At 38.1% G+C, this 21,698-nt stretch overlaps 1 protein-coding gene across 7 annotated transcripts in view; it reads left to right on the top strand.

Moving 5' to 3' along the window:
* ANKRD55 (ankyrin repeat domain 55) overlaps positions 1–21,698 on the top strand; it is a 266,719-nt gene that overhangs the window by 193,413 nt on the left and 51,608 nt on the right. For all 7 annotated transcript variants that reach the window (XM_047841107.1, XM_047840811.1, XM_047841042.1 and 4 more), the window contains 3 exons: positions 5,478–5,600; positions 16,062–16,192; positions 20,341–20,450. In XM_047841107.1, the coding sequence (XP_047697063.1) occupies positions 5,507–5,600; positions 16,062–16,192; positions 20,341–20,450 (335 nt within the window). In that variant the 5' untranslated portion in view covers positions 5,478–5,506. The remainder of the gene's footprint in view (positions 1–5,477; positions 5,601–16,061; positions 16,193–20,340; positions 20,451–21,698) is intronic.

The raw sequence follows: 21,698 nt of genomic DNA, 5'->3' as shown, positions 1-21,698 counted from the left end.
CATATGACTTCACTCAAATGAGGACTTTAAGAGACAAAACAGATGAACATAAGGGAAGGGAAACAAAAATAATATAAGAACAGGGAGGGGGACAAATCATAAGAGACTCATAAATATGGAGAACAAACAGAGGGTTACTGGAGGGGTTGTGGGAGGGGGGAAGGGCTAAATGGATAAGGGGCATTAAGGAATCTACTCCTGAAATCATTGCTGCACTATATGCTAACTAATTTGGATGTAAATTAAAAAAAAAAAAAACTTGTTTGAAAAACAACTCTATTTACAACAGCATCAAAAAATAAAATAAAATATTTAGGAATACACTTAACCAAGGATGCTAAAGACTTACACACTGAAAACTACAAAACATTGCTGAAAGGAATTAAAGAAGACACTAATAAATGGGAAGACATCCTGCATTTCATGGATTAGAAGATAATATTGTTGAGATGTCAGTGCTACCCAAAGAAATCCACAGATTCAATGTAATCTTGATCAAAATTCCAATTATTCTAGATAGAAAAATAAATATTAGATAAGGAAAGAAGAGAAAGAAGAATTTATTGTTTACATAGATCTGCATATAAATGGTTTTGTGACCTTCAGTCAAAAATTTTTTTCTATTTTTGTAGAAACAGAAAAATCAATCCTAAAAAGCCATGTGGAATCTCAAGGAGTCCCAAACAGCCAAAATAATCTTACAAAAGAAAAATAAAGTTGGAGGTTTCAACACTTCCAGATTTCAAAATATACTACAAAGCTACAGTAATCAAAACTCTGTAGTGCTAACATAAAGTCAGGCATATAGATCCATGTAACAGAACTGTGAGCCTAAAAATAATCCCAGACATATAAATCAACTCATTTTCAACAAGGGTGCCATGACCATTCAATGGGGAAGACTAGTGCTGGAACAATTGGATAGTCATATGTAAAAGAAGAAAAATCAGACCCTTACCTTAACACCATATACAAAAATTAACTCATAATCGATGAAAGATACAAACATAAGACCTAAAACTATAAAAATCTTAGAAGAAGTTATAGGGGAAAAGCTCTGTGACATTAAATTTGACAGTGATTTCTTGGATATGATGACAAATGTATAGACAACAGAAGAAAAAGTAGACAAGTTGAACTACATCAGAGTTAAAAGATTTTGCGCATCAAGGGATATGATCGGCAGAATGAAAAGGGAATCCACAGAATGAGAGAAAATATATGTAAATCATAAATTGATAAGGGGTTAATATCCAGAATGTATAAAGAATTTTTATAACTTAACGCCAAAACACAAACAACCTGATTAAAAAATGGACAAAGGACTTAAGGAGATATTTCTCCAAGGAAGATATACAGATAGCCAATAAGTACATGAAAAGATATTCAAAATGACTAATAATTGGGATATGCAAATCAAAATCATGAGCTATCACCTCACAACCATTAGACTATGTACTATTAAAACAAACACATCAAACGATAACAGGAAATAACAAGTGTCAGTAAGATTATAGGAATATTAGAAACCTTCTGTGGTGTTGGCAGGAATATAAAATGGTGCAGCCACTGTGGGAAACATTATGATGGTTCTTAAAAATTGTTTAATAAAATTATCATATGATCCAGCAACTCCACTTTTAAGTTTATACCCAAAAGAATTGAAATCAGGGTTTCAAAGAGATATTTGAATAAGCATATTCATGATAACATTATTTGCAATAGCCAAAAGGTACAAACAGCCCAAATATCCATCAGTGGATAAATTAATAAACTACATGTGGTCTAAACATAGAATATCATTCAACCTTGAAAAAGAAGGAAATTATGACACATGCTACAACATGGATCAACCTTGGGACATTATGCTAAGTAAAATAAGTGAGTCACAAAAGCACAAACACTGTCAATTCCACTTGTATGAGATTCCTAGAGTAGTCACATTCATAGAAAGTGAATGGTAAAAGTGGAATGGTAGTTTACAGGGGCTGGTATGAGAGATGAGTCAGGAGTTACTATTTTAATGGGTACAGAGTTTGAATTCCGGAAGATGAAAAGAGTTCTGGAAATGATTGATGGTGATGGTTGCACAACACTGTGAATGTACATAATGCCCCTGAACTGCACACTTAAAAAGGGTTGAAATGGAGGGTACCTGGGTGGCTCCGTCAGTTGAGCATCTGATATTGACTCAGTCATGATTTCACTGTTCTGAATTCGAGTCCCACATCAGGTGAGCTCCGCTTCTCTCCTTCTCTCTCTCCCTCTCTCGCTCTCTCTCTCTCTCAAAAGAAACAAACAAAAAACATTGAAATGGTAAATTTTTTGTTACATATTTTTCACCACAATTTTTTAATTAAAAAAAATCTTCAAATATCTGAAAGCTGCTATCATGACCCAATGGAATAATCTCTGGTGTAAAGACATCTATTTCTTCAATTGTTCCTCAAGTGACATGAATGAAATCCATACATACCCCATTCTGGTCACTCTGAATGTTCTGCAACCACCAATAGCCCATTTAATCCACACACAGGCCATAGACCTCAACATAACACTGACCAGTTAAGAACAGAAAAGCCTATCACCTCCTTCAATCTGTTTGCTAAACGATTAATAATACAGCCAAAGCTCCTACTAGTTCATCACACTGTTCATTCCTACAAAGCAAACTACGAAGCTAAACCCCTAAGTTCTTAACTGATGTGCCACTGCTAAAACCTTTTTAGCACTTAGAACTCTTTCAGTGATTAAAAGGAAAAAGCAAATACACAAACTATACAAACTGACAAACAAAAAAAGAATTTATTGGCACATTTAAATTTAATGGTGGGGACTTGAAGTGTGGCTTGATTCAGGAGTTCAAATGATGTCACCAGGTCTCAATTATTTCCTTCTTTTTGTAGAACTCTGCTTTGCTCCTTGTGTTTTCTTTATTCTTAGATAGTCTCTATACCCATAAGATGCCTCCCAGTCTCTCCCAAGTTCATGGTGGTGGAATAAAGCAACAGTATTGCTCCCAGCAATTCTCATCAAAGCATATTGCCATTCATGGCCTCTGATTGGGTCATGTTCCTGAACCAATCTCTGTGGCCAGATAATGCTGGTGCTGAGTGACTTATTTCCAGGTCATGTGTTCTGCCCCTGACCAGGGATGTTGTCAACTCCACTGAATCAGCCCATGGTCCAAAAGTGGAGAAGAGCTGATCCCTAGAGAATGCTCAGGTTAAGGTCACCTGTATGCTGAGGGGGTTTTGAGCAACAATAACTATAAAGTCAGCTACCCTTCAATAAGTCCAACTGAGTGTTTTAAAACTAGGATACATTGCCCTGTATTTATTCCTATTAAATACAATCTTATTAGAATCCTCTTGGAAAGTTATTTTGGGGATTCTAATTCTATCAAGCAGTGAATTCCTTGTTTGTCTCAACTGTATATGCTCAACAGTGTGATGAATGTGCCTTACAGATTTGATTGCACTCAATATTGAACATATTATAATCATGTGTATATATGTATTATAAACATGTTATATAAGATGTAAACATGCTGTTAACACAGAGCTTCACAGCCCAACACCAAGATCTTCTTTCTGAGGTGACATTACCAGCATCTTTGGATGTGGTCATATAACCAGATACCAGGCCCATCATTGTCCTTAAGTGTGAGCCCTATTTTGGGGCCCAAAGACATCATTATCAACCTTTAAAAAATTCCTAGACTCCTAGGAGGGCTTCCAGCAGAGTAAATGTTCTGTGCAAAGTATGAATTCTTGATCTAGCCATCATCAAAAAGAGGCCTTCTTCTCTATTTGCTCCAGATTTCTCATATTTCCTAAACACAAACACACACATGCACAAAACAAAAGTAGTAGTAGCAAAGTATATATAGTGTCTACTACATGCTATTCTCTGTTCTAAAAGCACATAGGATTAAGTATTAATTCACTTATTCCTGACAACAACTTTATGACATAGGTGGTTGTCGTTGTCATCATCATCATCATCTCCATTTTAGAAACAAGGAAACAGGCCCAGAGCAGGTAATTTCCCAAATTCACAGAGCTAGTTAGTAAAAACCAGGACTTGAACCCAAGGTGTGTGGCTGCAGAGTTCTTATGGCAGAGGGGACATTTGACCCTGACATCTCTCATCTCCTATTTCCAGCCCCCAGGCAAATGCGCAGGTGAGCCTGCTTTAAAAACACCACCACCTACAACAAATTCACTGTGGATAAATTAGGGAACCACTCACTATACAAAGCAGCTTGTTGTCGTAAGTGAACCATTTGCAATAACAAGCTCCATCTGGGACAGGTCAACTGGTTAAAAAATCACTAATCACTTCCCAGAAGTACTGGGGCAGAGAAACCCAGCCAATAGGTTAGGATCACTGCCAACTAAAGATATATTAGAACTGTAAAGTATTTCTGGTGCAATGTCCACATTCATAGAAAAAACACAATTTAAAAAACTTTTCTTACATATATTTTCCCTGAATAATGGCTATGTATGGGGGGAAATTGTAAAAGTAGAAGGACTCTGCATAGCACCTCACTAAAGCTCCCAGCCCTTACGGTGCTCCCCTAGGGTCACTTGACCCACAGTTCTGTTGTCACTTTTGGCAGTACTATTAGTTGGTTCAATTGGCTTAGTCTTGCACAAAGGTATAGTACAGGTGGCTACCAAATTAAAAGCAATTGCATACAGGTCTCTTCTTTCTGGAAACAGCATGTCATGTAACCCCAGCTGGTTCAAATGAAGAGGTTTGCAGCAGAGATGAGGCAGGGTGGCGAGAATGGTGTTTGTTACCAAAGGGAGCCCAGTAAGAGCTGGTTCTGGGGAGGAGGAACATCCTGGTGGGAGAGCAGCAGCTACTATTAGACACTACACCAGGAAAGGCAGAAAGAAATTCCCTACCTCTTTCCCTTCTCCCTACCAGTCTCTTGCCAGTGTCTCCTATGGGCAAGCCAAAGAGGGAGGGTACCTGGGTGAAGTAGTCAGCAAGCATCAGCCCTCAGGGAACACAGCTGAGGGGAATAGAGTGGAGAGGATGTCAGAAGAACAGAAAATAATGCAATATCTCTATCAGAGGTAGGTAAACTGATTCACTGAGTTTAACAAATTTATCATGTTTCAGATCAGAAGGGAGCCTAGAACCAACATGAGGGTCCCATTTTCCTTTCTAGTCTCACTGATTTTGAGAAGCCTGAAGGCCTAGAAAGAGTCACAAAATCTCAGAGGACATCTAATCCCTCAGACTCCTTCCCAATATATGGTAATGTTACAACATGACCCACAGGGGTCCACCTTTCTTCAGAAGCATTGAGGTTGCTTATAAGAGGATGACTCAGCCTCCTGCTCAGATTCATTAAAGAAGTTTTCATGAATCACTTGTATGTGCGATGTTGTGGGTGTTGTTATTCTTTCAGTGAATTTTCTGCACACACTAAGTGTATCTCTTTTTGATTCATGAAGGTGACTCATCTGAGGAAGTTGACCTGACCATGGTTTATCAGGCAGCTTCTAATGGAGATGTCAATGCTCTGACCTCAGTAATTCGTGAAGACCCTTCCATCCTAGAATGCTGTGACAGTGAAGGTGAGCTATTTATTCATTTTTGAAGCCTGCAGAATGTTCTTCTCTATTCTTTTAGAGATGGTCTTCAGAGGTGAGCACCGTTAAAATTACATCTAACAGGCCATTTGGTACTGGAGGGACAAGGAGTGGCTTGTCTTTAAATGATAGTCTTGGACACAAATCTTTCAACTTTTTTTACACCACTTCATGTAATGAATCTAGTTGATTTAGATTTATTTGCAACTTATTTGTATGAATGACTAAAGTAAATACACCAAGTAGTTAAAAAAGGAATATAGAAAGAGGGCTATTTTTGGTAGCAGTGGATGTTGGGAAAGTATGACTATTAAAGCCAGAAGCAAAGACCTGCTTCTCAGAAGATGGAGTAGATGTACTTGTTTCTCTATTCCTCCTGCTAAATATAACTAAAAATCCTGGATGTTGTATATAATATAAACATAAGAACACTCCCGAAGGTGGAGAGAAAATGACAGACCAGCTGGGACCATGTGACCCAAGGAATAACACTGTGGTAAGTTTCTTGGGTTTTCTTTTTTTTGCCTCTTATATCCCAACTTGGAGTTGAAGAATCCAACAGCTCAGAAGGGCCAACAGTCACAGACCAAAAAAAAAAAACAAAAAACAAAGCCCCAAAAAAAGCCTGCCCTCTAGCCAAAGAACCAGGAAAGGGACCACATAGCAACACAGAAAACTTGTAGACAGTAATGAGTCTACTCCAACCAAACATCACACAAAAAACAGACAAATGAGAACCTGTGGCTTTAGGCTCATTATTCCAGCAAAGACCTAGTAGAGATCTTGGACCTCCACCCCAACTAGTGAGCCTCCCTCCCCCTAGTTGCCAGTACTCCCACCCAGTAATGAAGAATCTTCTCCCTCAAATATCAATGGAAGCTAAATAGGGAACTTGGACCTGGCAATAATGAGGTCACAAGTACATACCTTCTCCCCCTTTGGAGCATTGTCAGGGAAAGCCAGCTAAAATAGAGGGTTTAAGTAAGATTAAGCAACTCAACACAATATCCCAAATGTCCAGATTTCAATAAAAAACAATTTGTTATATCAAGAAACAGGAAGATCTCGGGGCGCCTGGGTGGCGCAGTCGGTTAAGCGTCCGACTTCAGCCAGGTCACGATCTCGCGGTCCGTGAGTTCGAGCCCCGCGTCGGGCTCTGGGCTGATGGCTCAGAGCCTGGAGCCTGTTTCCGATTCTGTGTCTCCCACTCTCTCTGCCCCTCCCCCATTCATGCTCTGTCTCTCTGTCCCAAAAATAAATAAAAAACGTTGAAAAAAAAAATTAAAAAAAAAAAAAGAAACAGGAAGATCTCAAACTGAATGAAAAAAGATAACCAATAGATACAAAACTGAGATAATAGATGTTAGAATTACCTGACAGATTTTGAAGAGGTCATGAAAAAAAAAAAAAAAAACTTCAATGAACAATTACAAACATGCTTGAAACAAATGAAGAAATAGGAAGCTTAAACAAAGAAATAGATGATATAAAGAAGAACTAAATGGAAAATTTTTAAACTGAAAAATACAATAATCACAATTAAAAACTCCGTAAATAAACTCAGCAGCAGAGTGAGGAAGCAGAGGGAAAGGATCAACAAACTTAAAAATAGAATGATAGAAATGAGCCAATCTGAACAACTGAAAGAAAATAGGCCAAAAAAAAAAAAAAAAAAAGAGCATCAGGGACTTGTGGGACTATAACAAAAGTGTTTGGGTTTTGTTTTTTTTTTTTAATGTTTATTTATTTTTGAGAGAGAGTGCAAGTGGGGAAGGAGCAGAGAGAAAGGGAGACAGAGGATCCAAAGTGGGCTCTGTGCTGACAGCAGAGAGCCCAGTGCAGGGCTCCAACTCATAAACCGTGAGATCATGACCTGAGCCAAAGACAGATGCTCAACCGACTGCCACCCAGGCACCCCATAATAAAAAGTTCTATCATTGTTTTTTCTGTCTTAGTACTTGTGTCATTAGTGATTTTTAACCAGTGTACCTGTCCCATGAAGAGCTTGAGAATCCCTTATCATGACAGCAAAATGTTTTGTAAAGTGAGTAGTTGTCCCTAACTTATCAATAGTAGTTTTTTTGTTTATTTGTTTGCTTGTTTCTTTTTAAAGGAGATTTACTTGTACATCTGCTTCATGGCTAATAATGGGAAATGAGGAGAGACAAATGTTTGATACTACTTGTGTGATAAGTGCAAGAGCCAGACTGGGTTCAATCCTAGCTTGTCCTGCCTATGAGTGGAAGTGAAAATATATCTTAGAATTTGTGTGACACAGGCAAAACAATGCTGAAGGAAATGTATGACACTAAATACATTCATTAGGAAAGAGGAAAAATATCAGTCAATAATGTAAGTTCTTACCCCAAGAACTTAAAAAAAGAACAAAATAAACCCAAAGGAAAGAACTAATAAAGAAAGAATAGAAATAAGGATAATTGAAAATAGACAACAGTAAAGAAAATCACTGAAGCAAGGAACTGATTCTTTGAAAAGATCAATAAAATTGACAAAATTCTAGCAATAAAAAACAGACAAAAAATGAAAGAAGTCACAAATGACCACTGTCAGGAGTGAAACCAAAGATATCACTATAGACCCTGCAGACATCTAACCAATAAAAAGGAATTACAAAAAACAAACAAACAAACAAAACCTCTACACCCATATATTTAACTATTTAGATTAAATGGGTAGATTCCTCCATAAAGATAAGCTGCCACAACTTATCCAATAGGAAATAGACTATTTGAGTGCCTCTACAAATATTAAGGAAAGTACATTCATTATTTTTAAATTCCCAGAAAAAGAAATGTTTGGGCCTAGATAGTTTCCCTGGAAACTCCTACAAAGTTTTAAATAATAGTTAACACCAATTGTAAATAATCTCTCCCAGAAAATATGGGAAGGAAACTCTTTTCAGTTATATTTATAAAGCTAGTATTACCCTGATATTAAAACCAGATGATATAAAAGATGATGTAAAAAATTAACCTAAAGACCAATCCTCCTCATGAATGTCGATAAAGAAAGCCTTAGTAAAATATTAGCAAATATAATTCAGTAATATATAACAAGATTTATATACCATGACCAAGTGGGATTTGTTGTAGGGATGTGTGGTTCAATATTTCAAAATCAATCAATGTAATCCACCATATTAACCAGCTAAAAAAGAAAAATCACACAATTATACCCATGAATGCAGAAAAGTATTTGACAAAATTTTACATACATTCATGATTAAAAACTCTCAGAAAAATAGGAATAGAGGGGAAATTCCTCAATTTGATAGAGTATCTATAAAACAAAAACAAAAAAACCAAAAACCTAGAGCTAACATTTTACCTAATGGTAAAAAAGTCTGAATGCTTTACACCTAAGATCAGGAACAAAGCAAAAATGTCCACTCTTACTTATATTCAGCATAGTGGTGAAAGTTCTAGCCAGTACAAAAAGGCAAGAAAAGATAATAAAGGCATATCTATTTAAAATGAAAAACTAATAATGTCTCTTTTTGCACAGCTTGATTTTACACATAGAAAATACTAAGGAGGCTACCAAGAAAAACTTCTACAACTGAGTTCAGGATACAGGTCACAAGATATAAAATCAATCCAGAAAAACAAATTATATTCCTGTATACCAGAAATGAACACATGGAATCCACAATTAAAATTAAAATGCTATTTAAAATCACTCAACAAAGAATAGTTAGGTGTGAATATAACAAAATACATGTAAGACTTGTATACTGGAAATTATAAAATGCCAATGAAAGAAATCAAAGGAGATCTAAATAAATGGAGAGATATGCCATGCTCATGGATTAAAAGACTGAAGATAGCAAATATGCAGTGCTTTTCAAATTCATGTGCAGATTTAATGCAATTTCTGTCAAACCCCAGCAAGATTTTTTGTAGATATATACAAAATTATCTAAAATTTATATAAAAAGGCAAAGGAAGTAGTATAGTTAAATCAATTTTGAAAAAGAATAAAGCAAGCAGGAGATCTTGGGAAGATGGAGGAGTATGAGGAAACTGAGCTCACCCCATCCCACATTTACAACTAGATATCATCCATATCCAAGTCAATAAACTGGAGAATGATCCAAAGACTGGCAGAACAAATTTAAAAACTAAATATAGAGAAGAAACTGCACCTGAAAGTTTAGGAAGATCAGAAAGGGGGAAGGAAGCTACCTGCAGGAGGGAGGGAGTTGTGCACTGCAGGGAGAGGGCAGAGAAACAGGCCCTTGCACCAAGGTGATCACATGAGGAAGACTGATACCCATAATGTTTTTTCTTCAAAAACTAGAAGGGCTGAATTCTGTGAGTTTTTAAAAACAGTGGGACTTGGAGCCTGGAGCTTTAAAAGTCAGCTGACTCAGCTCTGGGTGAGCTGGGAGAGTGAATGATAGCTGGGTCTCTGCCCTTAAAGAGATAGTGGACTACATGGAGAGACAACAAAAAAACTGGAATTTACATAACACCAGGACACATGGGAGACAGATGTGTTCATACTGATTTCTGAGCACACTGGGGGACTTCTCTGAAAATGAGGGACTTGCAGGCACCATTTTCCTCCCCTGCCCCCCAGCATAAACACAGAGCCACCTGGGGTAGGTGGGGCTGCACAGACATTTATAGCTTTGGCCCAGGCTTAAGGCAAATTTTGTTAAAAGTACACACATGCCCCACCCAGCCACCAGGTGAACAACTGCTATCTAGAGCCCCGCCCAGCGACAGCACAGCACCCAGCCACACGCCCCCTGCCATGTAGTGCAGAGCTTGCAGCCACCACAGCAGTTGAGGTGATCCAGCATAGGCCTAGTGGCCCAACACAAATTTTATTAATACTGCCACCCTGCTCCCAAGTTCCCCAGGGGTCATGCACCCTCAGAGCTGCTCTGCCTGGGTCCACTAACATCACAGAGAGCTAGCACAGTCCACAGCAGGCAGAGTCAGTGCAGACAACTGTACTGAAAAGAAAAGTGACTCAGATGCAATAGCAAGGCATAAGCAGCACACATAGGATACTCTCCTGAAGTGCCAGGTCTTGATGAACAGGGCACACTACACTGCAGGGCACTCCAGGACCTCCTTTTCATAAAGTTACTACTTTCAATAACAAAAGACATAGCTGACATTCTTAAGACACAGAAACAGACACAGAGAGCTAGACAAAATGAGGAGACAGAGAAATTCATCCCAACTGAAAGTACAGAACAGGGCCAGAGCCAGAGATCTAAATGAAACATTTTTAAGTAACAATGCCTAATAGAGAATTTAAAGCAATAATCATAAGAATACTCAGTGACTCCATTAAAGATAGTAACATTTGTATTACAGGAGCCCCAGAAGAAGAAGAGAGAAAAGGGGGCAGAAATTTTCTTTGAAGAAATAATAGCTGAAAACTTTCCTTATCAGTGAAGAAAGGAGATATTTATATCTAGGAAGCATAGAGAATTCCCATCAAAATCAACAAACTAAGATGTATGATAACATTTACAAAATATAGTGATAAAGAAAAAATCTTAAAAGCAGCAAGACAGAAGAAGTCAGTAACCTACATGGAAAAGCCCAAAAGGCTCATGGGAGATTTCTCAACAGAAACTTTGCAAGACAGAAGGGAATGGCATAATATGTTCAAAGTGCTGAATGGGAAAAATCTGCAGCCAACAATACTCTATCCAGCAAGGCTATCATTGAGAACAGAAGAAGAGATAAAGCATTTCCGAGACAAACAAAACCTTTCATGATCACTAAACCAGCCCTGCAAGAAATATTAAAGGTGACTCTAAATGAAAAAGAGACCAAAAGTGACAGTATAAAGGCAGGAAACACAAAAGCAGTAAGTGAATATTTCTGTAAAAAAAAAAAAAAGTCAAAAAACTCACAAAAACAAAGGATGTAAAATATAGTAACATATATCTAAAAGGGGGAGGAGAGGGGAAAAGAATGGATTTAAACTTAAATGACCATCAAATTAATATAGACTCCTATATGATATGCATAAGAGGTTATAAACAAACCTATATATCAAACCATATATCAAAAGCCACTAATAAACATACAAAGTATAAAGAGAAACAAATCCAAATATATCACTAAAGAAAATCAGCAAAACATGAGAGAAAGACAAGAAAAGATCAGAGAAAATCTTCAGAAACAACTACAAAACAAGAAATAAAAAGGCAATAAATACATATCTATCAGTAATTACTTTGAATGTAAATGGACTAAACACTGCAATCAAAAGACATAGGGCAATAGAATGGATAAAAAACCACACAAGACCCATCTATATGTTGCCTACAAGAGACGCTTTTCAGACCTAAAGACACCTGCAGAGTGAAAAATGAGGGGATGGAGAAACATCTATCATGCAAATAGATGTGAAAAGAAAGCCAAAGTAGCAGTACATATATCAGACAAACTAGACCTTAAAACAACGATTGCGGGCATCTGAGTGTCTCAGTCAGTTAAGCGTCCAACTTCAGCTCAGGACATGATCTCACAATTCATGGGTTCAAACCCCAGATTGGGCTCTGTGCTGACAGCTCAGGGCCTAGAGCCTGCTTCGGATTCTGTGTCTCCTTCTCTCTCTGCTGCTCCCCCACTCACACATTGTCTCTCTCTGCCTCTCAAAAATAAATATTAAATAAATAAATAAATAACTGTAACAACAGATAAAGGACACTATATAATAATAAAAGGGACAAGCCAACAAGAAGATGAAACAATTATAAGTATTTACACACCCAACATAGGAGCAACCAAATACATAAGACAGTTACTAACAAACAGAAAGGAACTGATTGATAATAATACAATAATACTAGGGTATGTTAACCCCACTTACATCAATGGACACATCATCTAAACAGAAAATAGGAAATAATGGCTTTGAATGACACACTGGACCAGATGGATTTAACAGATATATTTAGAACATTACATTCTAAAACAGCAGAATACCTATTCTTTTCAAGTGCACATGTAACATTCTCCAGAAAAGATCACATATTAGGCCAAAAAACAAGTCTTAACAAATTCAAGAAAATCAAAGTCATACCATATGTCTTTTCTGACCCCAATGCTATGAAACTAGAAATCAACCACTAGAAAAAATCTGGAAGGACCAGAAATACATGGCAGTTAAATAACATGCTATTTTTTTTAATAACATGCTATTAAACAATGAATGGGTCAACCAGGAAATATAAGAAGAAATTAAACAGTACATGGAAACAAATGAAAATTAAAACACAGTGGTCCAAAGCCTTTGGGATGCAGCAAAAATGGTTGCTATAAGTAGCAACACAGGTCTACCTCAAGAAGCAAGAAAAATCTCAAGTAAACAACCTAGCCCTACATCAAAGGGAGCTAGAAAAAGAATAATAAACAAAACCTAAAGCCACTAGAAGGAAGGAGAGGATAATAATAAAGATTAGAGAAGAAATAAATGATATAGAAACTAAAAAAAAAAAAAAAAGAAAATAGAACAAATCAGTAAAACCAGGAACTGATTCTTTGAAAAATAAATAAATAAATAAATTGATAAACCTCTAACCAGACTTACCAAGAAAGAATGTGAAAATAGTCAAGTAAAATAATAAATGAGAGAGGAGAAATAACAACAAACACCTCAGAAATACAAACAATTGTAAGAGAATATTATGAAAAACGATATGCCAACAATTTGAACAACACAGAAGAAATAGATAAATTCCTAGAAACATATAAACTACCAAAACTATAACATAAAGAAACAGAAAATTTGACCAAACCAATAACAAGCAAAGAAATGGAATCAGTAATCAAAAAACTCCCAACAAACAAATATCTAGGACCAGAGGGCTTCACAGGCAAATTTTACCAAACATTTAAAGAAAAGTTAATACCTATTCTTCTCAAACTGTTCCCAAAAATAGTAAAGGAAAGAAAACTTCCAAATTAATTCTATGAAGCCAGCATTATACTGATACCAAAACTGGATAAAGACACCATTAAAAAAAAGAGAACTACAGGCCAGTATCCCTTATGAACATAGATGCAAAAATCTTTAATAAAATACTAGCAAACCTAATTCAATAATACGTTAAAAAAAATCATCCACAATCAAGCAGATTTATTCCTGGGTTGCAAGGATGGTTCAATATTCACAAATTAATCAACATGACACATCACATCCATAAGAGAAAGAATAAGAACCATATGATCATTTCAGTAAGATTCAGGAAAAGCATTTGACAAAGTACAATACCCATTCATGATAAAAACCCTCAACAAAGTAGGTTTAGAGGGAACATACCTCAACATAATGAAGGCCATCTGTGAAAAACCCACAGCTAACATTGTCCTCAATGGGGGAAAACTGAGACCTTTTCCCCTAAGGTTAGGAATAAGACAAGGATGTCCATTCTCACCACTTCTATTCAACATACTACTGGAAGTCCCAGCTACAATGATCAGAAGAGTAAAAGAAGTAAGGTATCCAAATCAGTAAGGAAGAAGTAAAACTTTTATTATTTGCAGATGATGCAATACTATATATAGAGAGAAAACCCAATAGACTCCACCAAAAAACTTCTAGAACTGATACATGATTCAGTAAAGTCACAGGATACCAAATCAATGTGCAGAAGTCTATTGAATTTCTCTACGACAATAATGAACAGCAGAAAGAGAAATTAAGATAGCAATCCCACTTACAATTGCATCAAAAACCATAAAATACCTAGGAATAAACCTAACCAAAGAGGTGAAAGACCTATACTCTGAAAATTATAAAACACTGATGAAAGAAATTAAAGATGACACAAAGAATTGGAAAGACATTCCATGCTCATGGACTAGAAGAACAAACATTGTTAAATGTCCATACTATTAACATTTAAATTGCATAACTATTAACTATTCAATTGACACATTTAATGCAATCCCTATCAAAACACCAACAGCATTTTTCAGAGAACTAGAACAAACAACTGTAAAATTTGTATGGAACCACAAAAGACCCTATATAGCCAAAGCAATCTTGAAAAAGAAAGCATAGTTGGGGGCATCACACAATTCTGGAGATGGAGATTAAAGAGTGCACTCCTCATGATGAGCACCAGGTCGTATACAGAAGTGTTGAATCACTATATCGTACACCTGAAACTAATATACTGTATGTTAACTAACTGGAATTAAAAATGTTAAAAAAAAAAAAAAGAATAAACTGGGAGGAATCAGTCTTCCAAAATTCAAGACCTATTATGTGGCTACAGAAATCAAGACTATGTGGTAACGGCTGAGGGACAGACATAGATTAATGGAAAAGAACAAAGAATTCAGAAATAGACTCACACAAATATACTCAACTGATCTCTGACAAAGGTGCAAATGTAATTCAGTGAAAGAAAGCCTTTTCAATAAACGGTGCTAGAGCAATTCAACACCCTTGAAAACAAAGAAAGAAAGAGGGAGGGAGGGAGGGAGGGAGAGATGGAAGGAGGGAAGGAAGGAGAGAAGAGAGAGAGGAAGAAATAAAGAAGGAACTGTTGCCACTATTCAAGACATAGTGCTTCATTGCTGCTTTTACCCAACGAGTATTAGAAAGGAGAGATTTGTAGAGAAACTGGGTTGCCAGCTGTAATCTTGCAATGAGAACAGCAACCCCACAATTTGTCCATTTCGAGTACCTTGCAGCGCACTCTAAGAATATGTTATCAATGAAAAGCATGTAAACAAGTCTCAGCTTGGCAAAGAATTGTGTCCGAGGTTTGATTTCTTCACCTGAAGAGTGTGAAGCACCTGGATTCTGCCTCACCAGGCTGGCTTGTTCCAACAGGTCTACGAGTTAATCAGAATGTGTAATTTCATCTGTTTTTCTTCAGAAAGAAAACCCACAAAGAACCAGATGCCTTGGCCTATATTACTACCCAAAACAGAGAAGTGTTTCAATAAAGGTGGACCCTTTTCTTAAGAATGTGTGTAACCCAAGGCTAGGCAACCATCACTGCCCTTTATCATCTACCATCTCTAATAAAAATATGCTGCACCTGTCCGCCTGGCTAGAGTTGCCTTCCAGACACTTCCAGATTCTACATTGTTCAAACCAGGTTAGGAAAAACCTGTCATGTCCTAAGTGGTGTTGATTCTCATGGTAGTAATGAGGATTTTTTAATCATTGGCACAAATTGTTTTAATCAATGAATTACTGCAAAATTACAGAAGATTTAATACAGCCAGAAAGAAAATACATAGTTTACATAAATGTAGCAACAATCATCTTCATTTCTCTTCAGTCTCATATAGTTCAACGGCTGAATTTGTGTTGTGGCCAGTTCCTTTATTTGCAAAGAGCATAATAAGTGAACAGGCAAATAAAGCCTGCTAATAAATTTCAGAAGTCAAATATTTTTATAAAGACTGTTGAAATGTCTCATTCCAGGATGTACACCCTTGATGCATGCAGTTTCTGGACGTCAAGTGGACACAGTGAAGCTGTTGTTGAAGATGGGGGCCAATATTAACATGCAGGATGCTTATGGCCGCACAAGTCTATGCCTGGCAACCTATCTGGTACTGATTATGTCTGTGGTGTCTGTCAAGGAGTGGGGAGGGCTCAGTGTGTTGTCATGGTGTCCCCTTGCAGAAAAGTATTCTTGGACTTATGCTAATGGAAATAAAACTTGAAGCTTTGCTCCAATCATCTCTGACACTTATAGCACTACTAAGAGCTATTTTTGTGGATTTAAGACATTTTGGATCTTCCTAACAATATTCTAAGATAGAGATGATTTTGCCATTAGAAAAATATTATTGAGGTACCTGGATGGCCCAGTCAGTTAGGCATCTGACTCTTGATTTCAGCTCAGGTCAAGATCTCACAGTTCGTGGGATCAAGCCCCACATCTGGCTTCACGCTGACAGTGCAGAGTCTGCTTGGGATTCTCTCTCCCCTCTCTCTCTGCCCCTTCCCCCATTCTTTCTCCCCCCATCTCTCTCAAAATAAGTAAACATTTTTTTAAAAGAAAAATATTATTTTCCATTTTAACATCAGAATTTGCCTTGCAGCATTTCTGGACTTACTTGGTACTCTTTTTAAGAACCCACTCCATTAATACCCTGAGTGGGTGGTAGCATTTGAAGCTGCAGGTCACATTGTGGGGTAGGATCAGCTAAGTGGAAGCTAGAGGATGAGAAATATGGGGAATGCTGGGAAATGTCAGGGGTAGGAGTAGGGGAGAAATACCAGACTATTCAGGGGCAATACCAAGCATAGGACTCAACCCACAATCAGTACTCAATTTAAAAATTGTTGGGGCACCTGGGTGGCTCAGTCGGTTAAGCGTCTGACTCTTGATTTCAGCTCAGGTCATGTTCTCATGGTTTGTGAGTTAAAGCCCTGTGTCAGACTCTGTGCTGACAGCATTGAGCCTGCTTGGGATCCTCTCTCTCCCTCTCTCTGTGCCCCTCCCCCTACCTCCTCTCTGTTTCTCTAAATAAATAAACAAACAAACAAACAAACAAACAAATAAATAAATAAATAAATAAATAAAAATTGTATAGAGCCAGTCCTCATCAAGAGATTTCAGTTTAGCATTTCCCAACATTGGGTAAGCTTGGTAAGCCTTACTGAAAACATTCAAGCCCCTCTCTTTTCAAATCCTCCCTGCATTCCTTCTAGGAAACCCCAGAGCTACTTTGAGTCTATGTCAAGCAAGTTCTTCTTAGTGCCACATGTGGGTCATCATTCTCCTTCACCTCTAATGAGGCTCCCAGAAATCTTCACCATAACTACTGTTGCAGCCAAAGCAGATTCTTGGATTTGCTCTTGCTGCCCACTGACAGTGGTGGATTCATCCTGGGCAAGCCCCACAGTGTCCTGAAACTGCCTTGCTGAAATAGGACTCTTCCCTTTCCCAAATACCACACCTTCCTGCCACAATCTAACATAGATTGCATGAGGCATTGCCCAATTATCACAGAGATTTTTTTTTTTTTTAGCAACTACTTTTCCTTTTTCTATTTGCACGCCCTCTTTCTCTAGGACTTAGATTTAAACTGGAAAGAATTTTTTTGAAGTGTTGGAATACTTGTTTCAAATGTACTTTCCAGGAATACACACTAGCCCTCCTGAGTCACACACTGGGAGCAGACAGGGTAGTGGATGGGAAGGAGATGTCTATGCAGACAAGCCTCCTGGGCAATTTTTATACCCACCCAAGTTTGAAAACCATTGGTCTACGACTAGTAGGTGAAGTGTCATATCTCTGAGAGACACAGGAATGCCCTCCCAGGCCCCTTCCCTTTTGCACATGTCTTAATAATTGCTCCTGCTATGGCTTTTTACAGCAAGTATCCTGTAGATCACAGTGAATAGTGAGCCTAGAGAGGTGCCACCTTTGCAGACAAGTTTTTCTAGGAATGCATTCAAGGAGCTACATGAAGGAAGTATGCTTGCATGACAGCATGTGGCATCACCCTCTTATTGATGCCCCCACTTCTTTGTGGCAACCCAAGCAAGGACCCCTCCCTATTCCTTCTGAGGTTCCCTGAGAAGGGGGTGGGTGGTCCTGGGGATTGCACTGTGGAGCCCACCAACCCCTTCTGGCAATGTTTGAATTCAAGTATTGAAGAGAAACTTGGCAAAGGGCGTACTCAGCAACTTAGTGTCCATCACAGCTCCAAACTCAGTATACACATACACTTACCATGGATGTGTAACCTTAGACACATCATCTCACCATTTGGTGTCTCCTTCCTCATTTGTAAAATATAGTGGAAATAATATCCTACACTTATCACAATTGAAGGAGAAACGCATGTGGAATCATCCAGCACATAGTAAATAAAAAAATGTACTTGTTGATTCTGAATAGTGACCACTGGTTTCAAGTGTATTCAGTGATTTTTCTGATTTCTTTTCTGAAGAAAAAAAGAAAACCACATACACATAGTTCCAGGAAATGTTGCAAGATGATAAAAATGTTTCAAACCCTCCCCCATCAGGAGATTTGTTTTTCAATAAGTGTAAAACTTAGGCAACTCTAAAATTTGTTCAGCATGCCTTTCTTTCGGGTTTCTTTGTCATATTTTTTCCTTTTAATCAGAGATCTTGATGACTTGGACATTAGAAACTAAAACCAGATTTAATACATTAGTAAATTATAACTTAAGACTGAAAAACATTTGCTTCTACTTAAGACTTATATATTATTGGTCAATTCAAAACCATATTCAATATTATAACCTACGAATGTGCTTTTATTAAAAGATTTTTTCCAGACTTTCCAGAACCAAAAAGTTCTTTTCTTATTATCTTTCTTCTCCATTCATTTAGTAACATTTTGATTTTCATTGCTTTCAGTATTTTTTTATTTTTTAATGTGTATTCATTTTTGAGAGAAAGAGACAGAGTGTGATTGAGGGAGGGGCAAACAGAGAAGGGAGACACAGAATCCAAAGCAGGCTTCAGGCTCAGAGCTGTCAGCACAGAGCCCAACACAGGGCTTGAATTCACAAACGGTGAGATCATGACCTGAGCTGAAGCTGGACACTTAACTGACTGAGCCACCCAGGAGCCCCCCATTGCTTCCAGTATTGTGAGAGGAAATCTTCAGTCATTTTTCTCTTCTGATGGGGTAGTCTTGAAGTTTAGCTATAAAGGAATGAAGGCAGGACAGAGAGTTATCATATATATTATTCTTTGTAATAATTGTTTCATCTACTTATATATCTAATTATAACTGAAGGAGTAACCCCAATGGTTCTGGATGAATGTAGGAAGCATTCTGCTTGGCCAAACTTGGTTATCAGTAGGGCTGGGTCAGTTACTTAAAGGAGCAGAGAACAGAAAGGGAGGGAAGACTAGCCTGTGATTACATCTGCAATTTGAAATGAGAGATAGTGGGGAAATGACCCAGCTGTAAGTGCTAACCAAGAAGGGGACAAGCATGAGATGTAGCAATGCCACTCTCAATCTGGAGAATTAGTGGACAGCAGGGAGTTCACACAAAGTTTCTTAGGGAATTCATAGTGGGTGAAGCCCAGCAACAGGGAACCCTTAGAGGGTCCTGGTGATACCCCCATATTCAGCATCAGACATATCAGTCAACAAGATGGCAGGGTCCCAGCCATTGGATTATGGCTTAGACTAGGATTCTAGACATTGGGAGGGAGACTGACTAGAATAAGAAAAATATTATCCTTGTGGTTACTAGAAAGAGAACTTGGAAAAGAGGACCAAAGCCTGTTTATCAGATATAGATAAACTGAGGCACAGAGTGGAGGCTGGGACTCAAGAATGATATAGGAGTACAATTTTTGGAATTGGACCATGGCACCCACGTCAGGACACTGACAAGCATGATTTGAAGCTAAGCCTACAGAATGCGAGGTTAGAACTACCACATGCCATATTGATCCCTAGGAACTGCGTATAAAAGTGGAATATCAGCAAGTAAGAAATGGGGAATGGGAGACAGAAGAGAGAGTCTAGGAATCCATCTATACCCGACAGGGTAAAGGTCCTCCAGAATACTCAGGAACCCATATGTCAAGGTCTGCAGCTTTCCGCTGAAGTTGAGGTTGTGATCCTTAACCACTTCAAATCAAACAGATTTATAGCCACACCAAAGAAAAAAGAGAAAGAAAACTGGAGAGAGTTTGTTGGTCTGTTATACCAGGCTGTGTTATATAATGACACAGTTGCTCTTATATTTCAGGGTTGGCTAGAAGGTTGTGTGAGTCTGCTCAGGAATGGTGCCAAGCACAATATCCCAGATAAAAATGGCCGTCTGCCACTGCATGCTGCCACTGCTGAGCCCGATGTGAGGTAAGTAGCCAGGTTCACACAATCCTCACATTTGGAGAGACTTAACTTGGATTAGAAGGTCACCTAATTAACCCTCTGAGGTGAATAAAGAAAAAGCCCATCCATTTTTTTTTACATTGCAGCAGATAGGACCTCATCTCAGTGAATCAAAATATCCTGGAAGAATCTTAAACTCTAATCTCATTCCTCTCCTGTTTAATAAATTAAAAAGAGAAACCCTTTCTCCTACACTCTGATTTAAGAAATGCTATTTTTCATCATCTGAATTCACATATTCATCCATTCAATTAGTCATTTATTGATTCAGTCACTGTCGAGTGCTTATCATGGACCAAGTGCTCCTCTAGGCCCCAGTGGTTGCCAGTAAGCACAACAGCGTCTCTGACCTCACAGAGGTTACATTCTACTGAAGGAGCTAAGCAGCACTCTAGTAAACAAATAAATAGAGAAATTTTAAAATAAATAGGATAATTTCAAATAGTGGGGAGGGGAGTGGAAGAGCACTGACTGGGCAGAAAGATTAATGTCTCAAGTCAGAGTCACGCCAACATTTATGGGTTGGAAGGAGGCAAGGGACTCAGTAAAGGAGAGAGACAGGGGAACCAGTGGGTTAGAAGGAAAACCAGGCCTGTGAGCTTCTGGGAGCTGTGTGAAGAAATATACACAAATAAGTTGGATGATCAAGAAGGTCACATTTTTGTAAGACAATTGAGCAACAAAGGAAAAAGTTTTGTCCAGACCAAGTGTAGCTTCCCCAATCCTCTGTGTCTAAAAGTCCTTGGTGTCCAATCTTTTGAACACCCTTGGAGCAGCCAATAATAGCATTTCCCAGTGTGGTATCAGCAACATTCTGGGCACTTCCTTAACCTCTGTAGCACAGAACATGCCTCTGACAGGAATTTAGCATTCCCCAGAGCTAGGCACAGGCCAGCACCACAGGGGGTGCCTCATCATCTGGGAGCCTCATCCTCTAGACCCTGAATTCAGAACTAACATGAGGGGCTCTGTGGGGGTTCATGAGACCAAGGCCTCTTCCAGGTTGAGAGGTAACAGGATTTCTTCATTTCATTCTGTTTTACACCAAAAGGCTTTGGGAAATTCCAGAACTATTCCCAACCGAGCATTGCCTCTTATTATCATTGGATTATATCCAGGAATAATAGAAAACTAGGATTTACTCAAAGCCCAACAAAACAAGGAAGTTTAGAGAAGAAACAGCAAGCTCAGAGCTAACAATCAATAGACATT

The sequence above is a fragment of the Prionailurus viverrinus genome, chromosome A1, assembly GCF_022837055.1.
Source record: "Prionailurus viverrinus isolate Anna chromosome A1, UM_Priviv_1.0, whole genome shotgun sequence".
NCBI classification, from domain to species: Eukaryota; Metazoa; Chordata; class Mammalia; order Carnivora; family Felidae; genus Prionailurus; species Prionailurus viverrinus.
The sequence above is the reverse complement of the archived record's forward strand: the minus strand, read 5'-3'. Positions and strand labels throughout refer to the sequence as shown.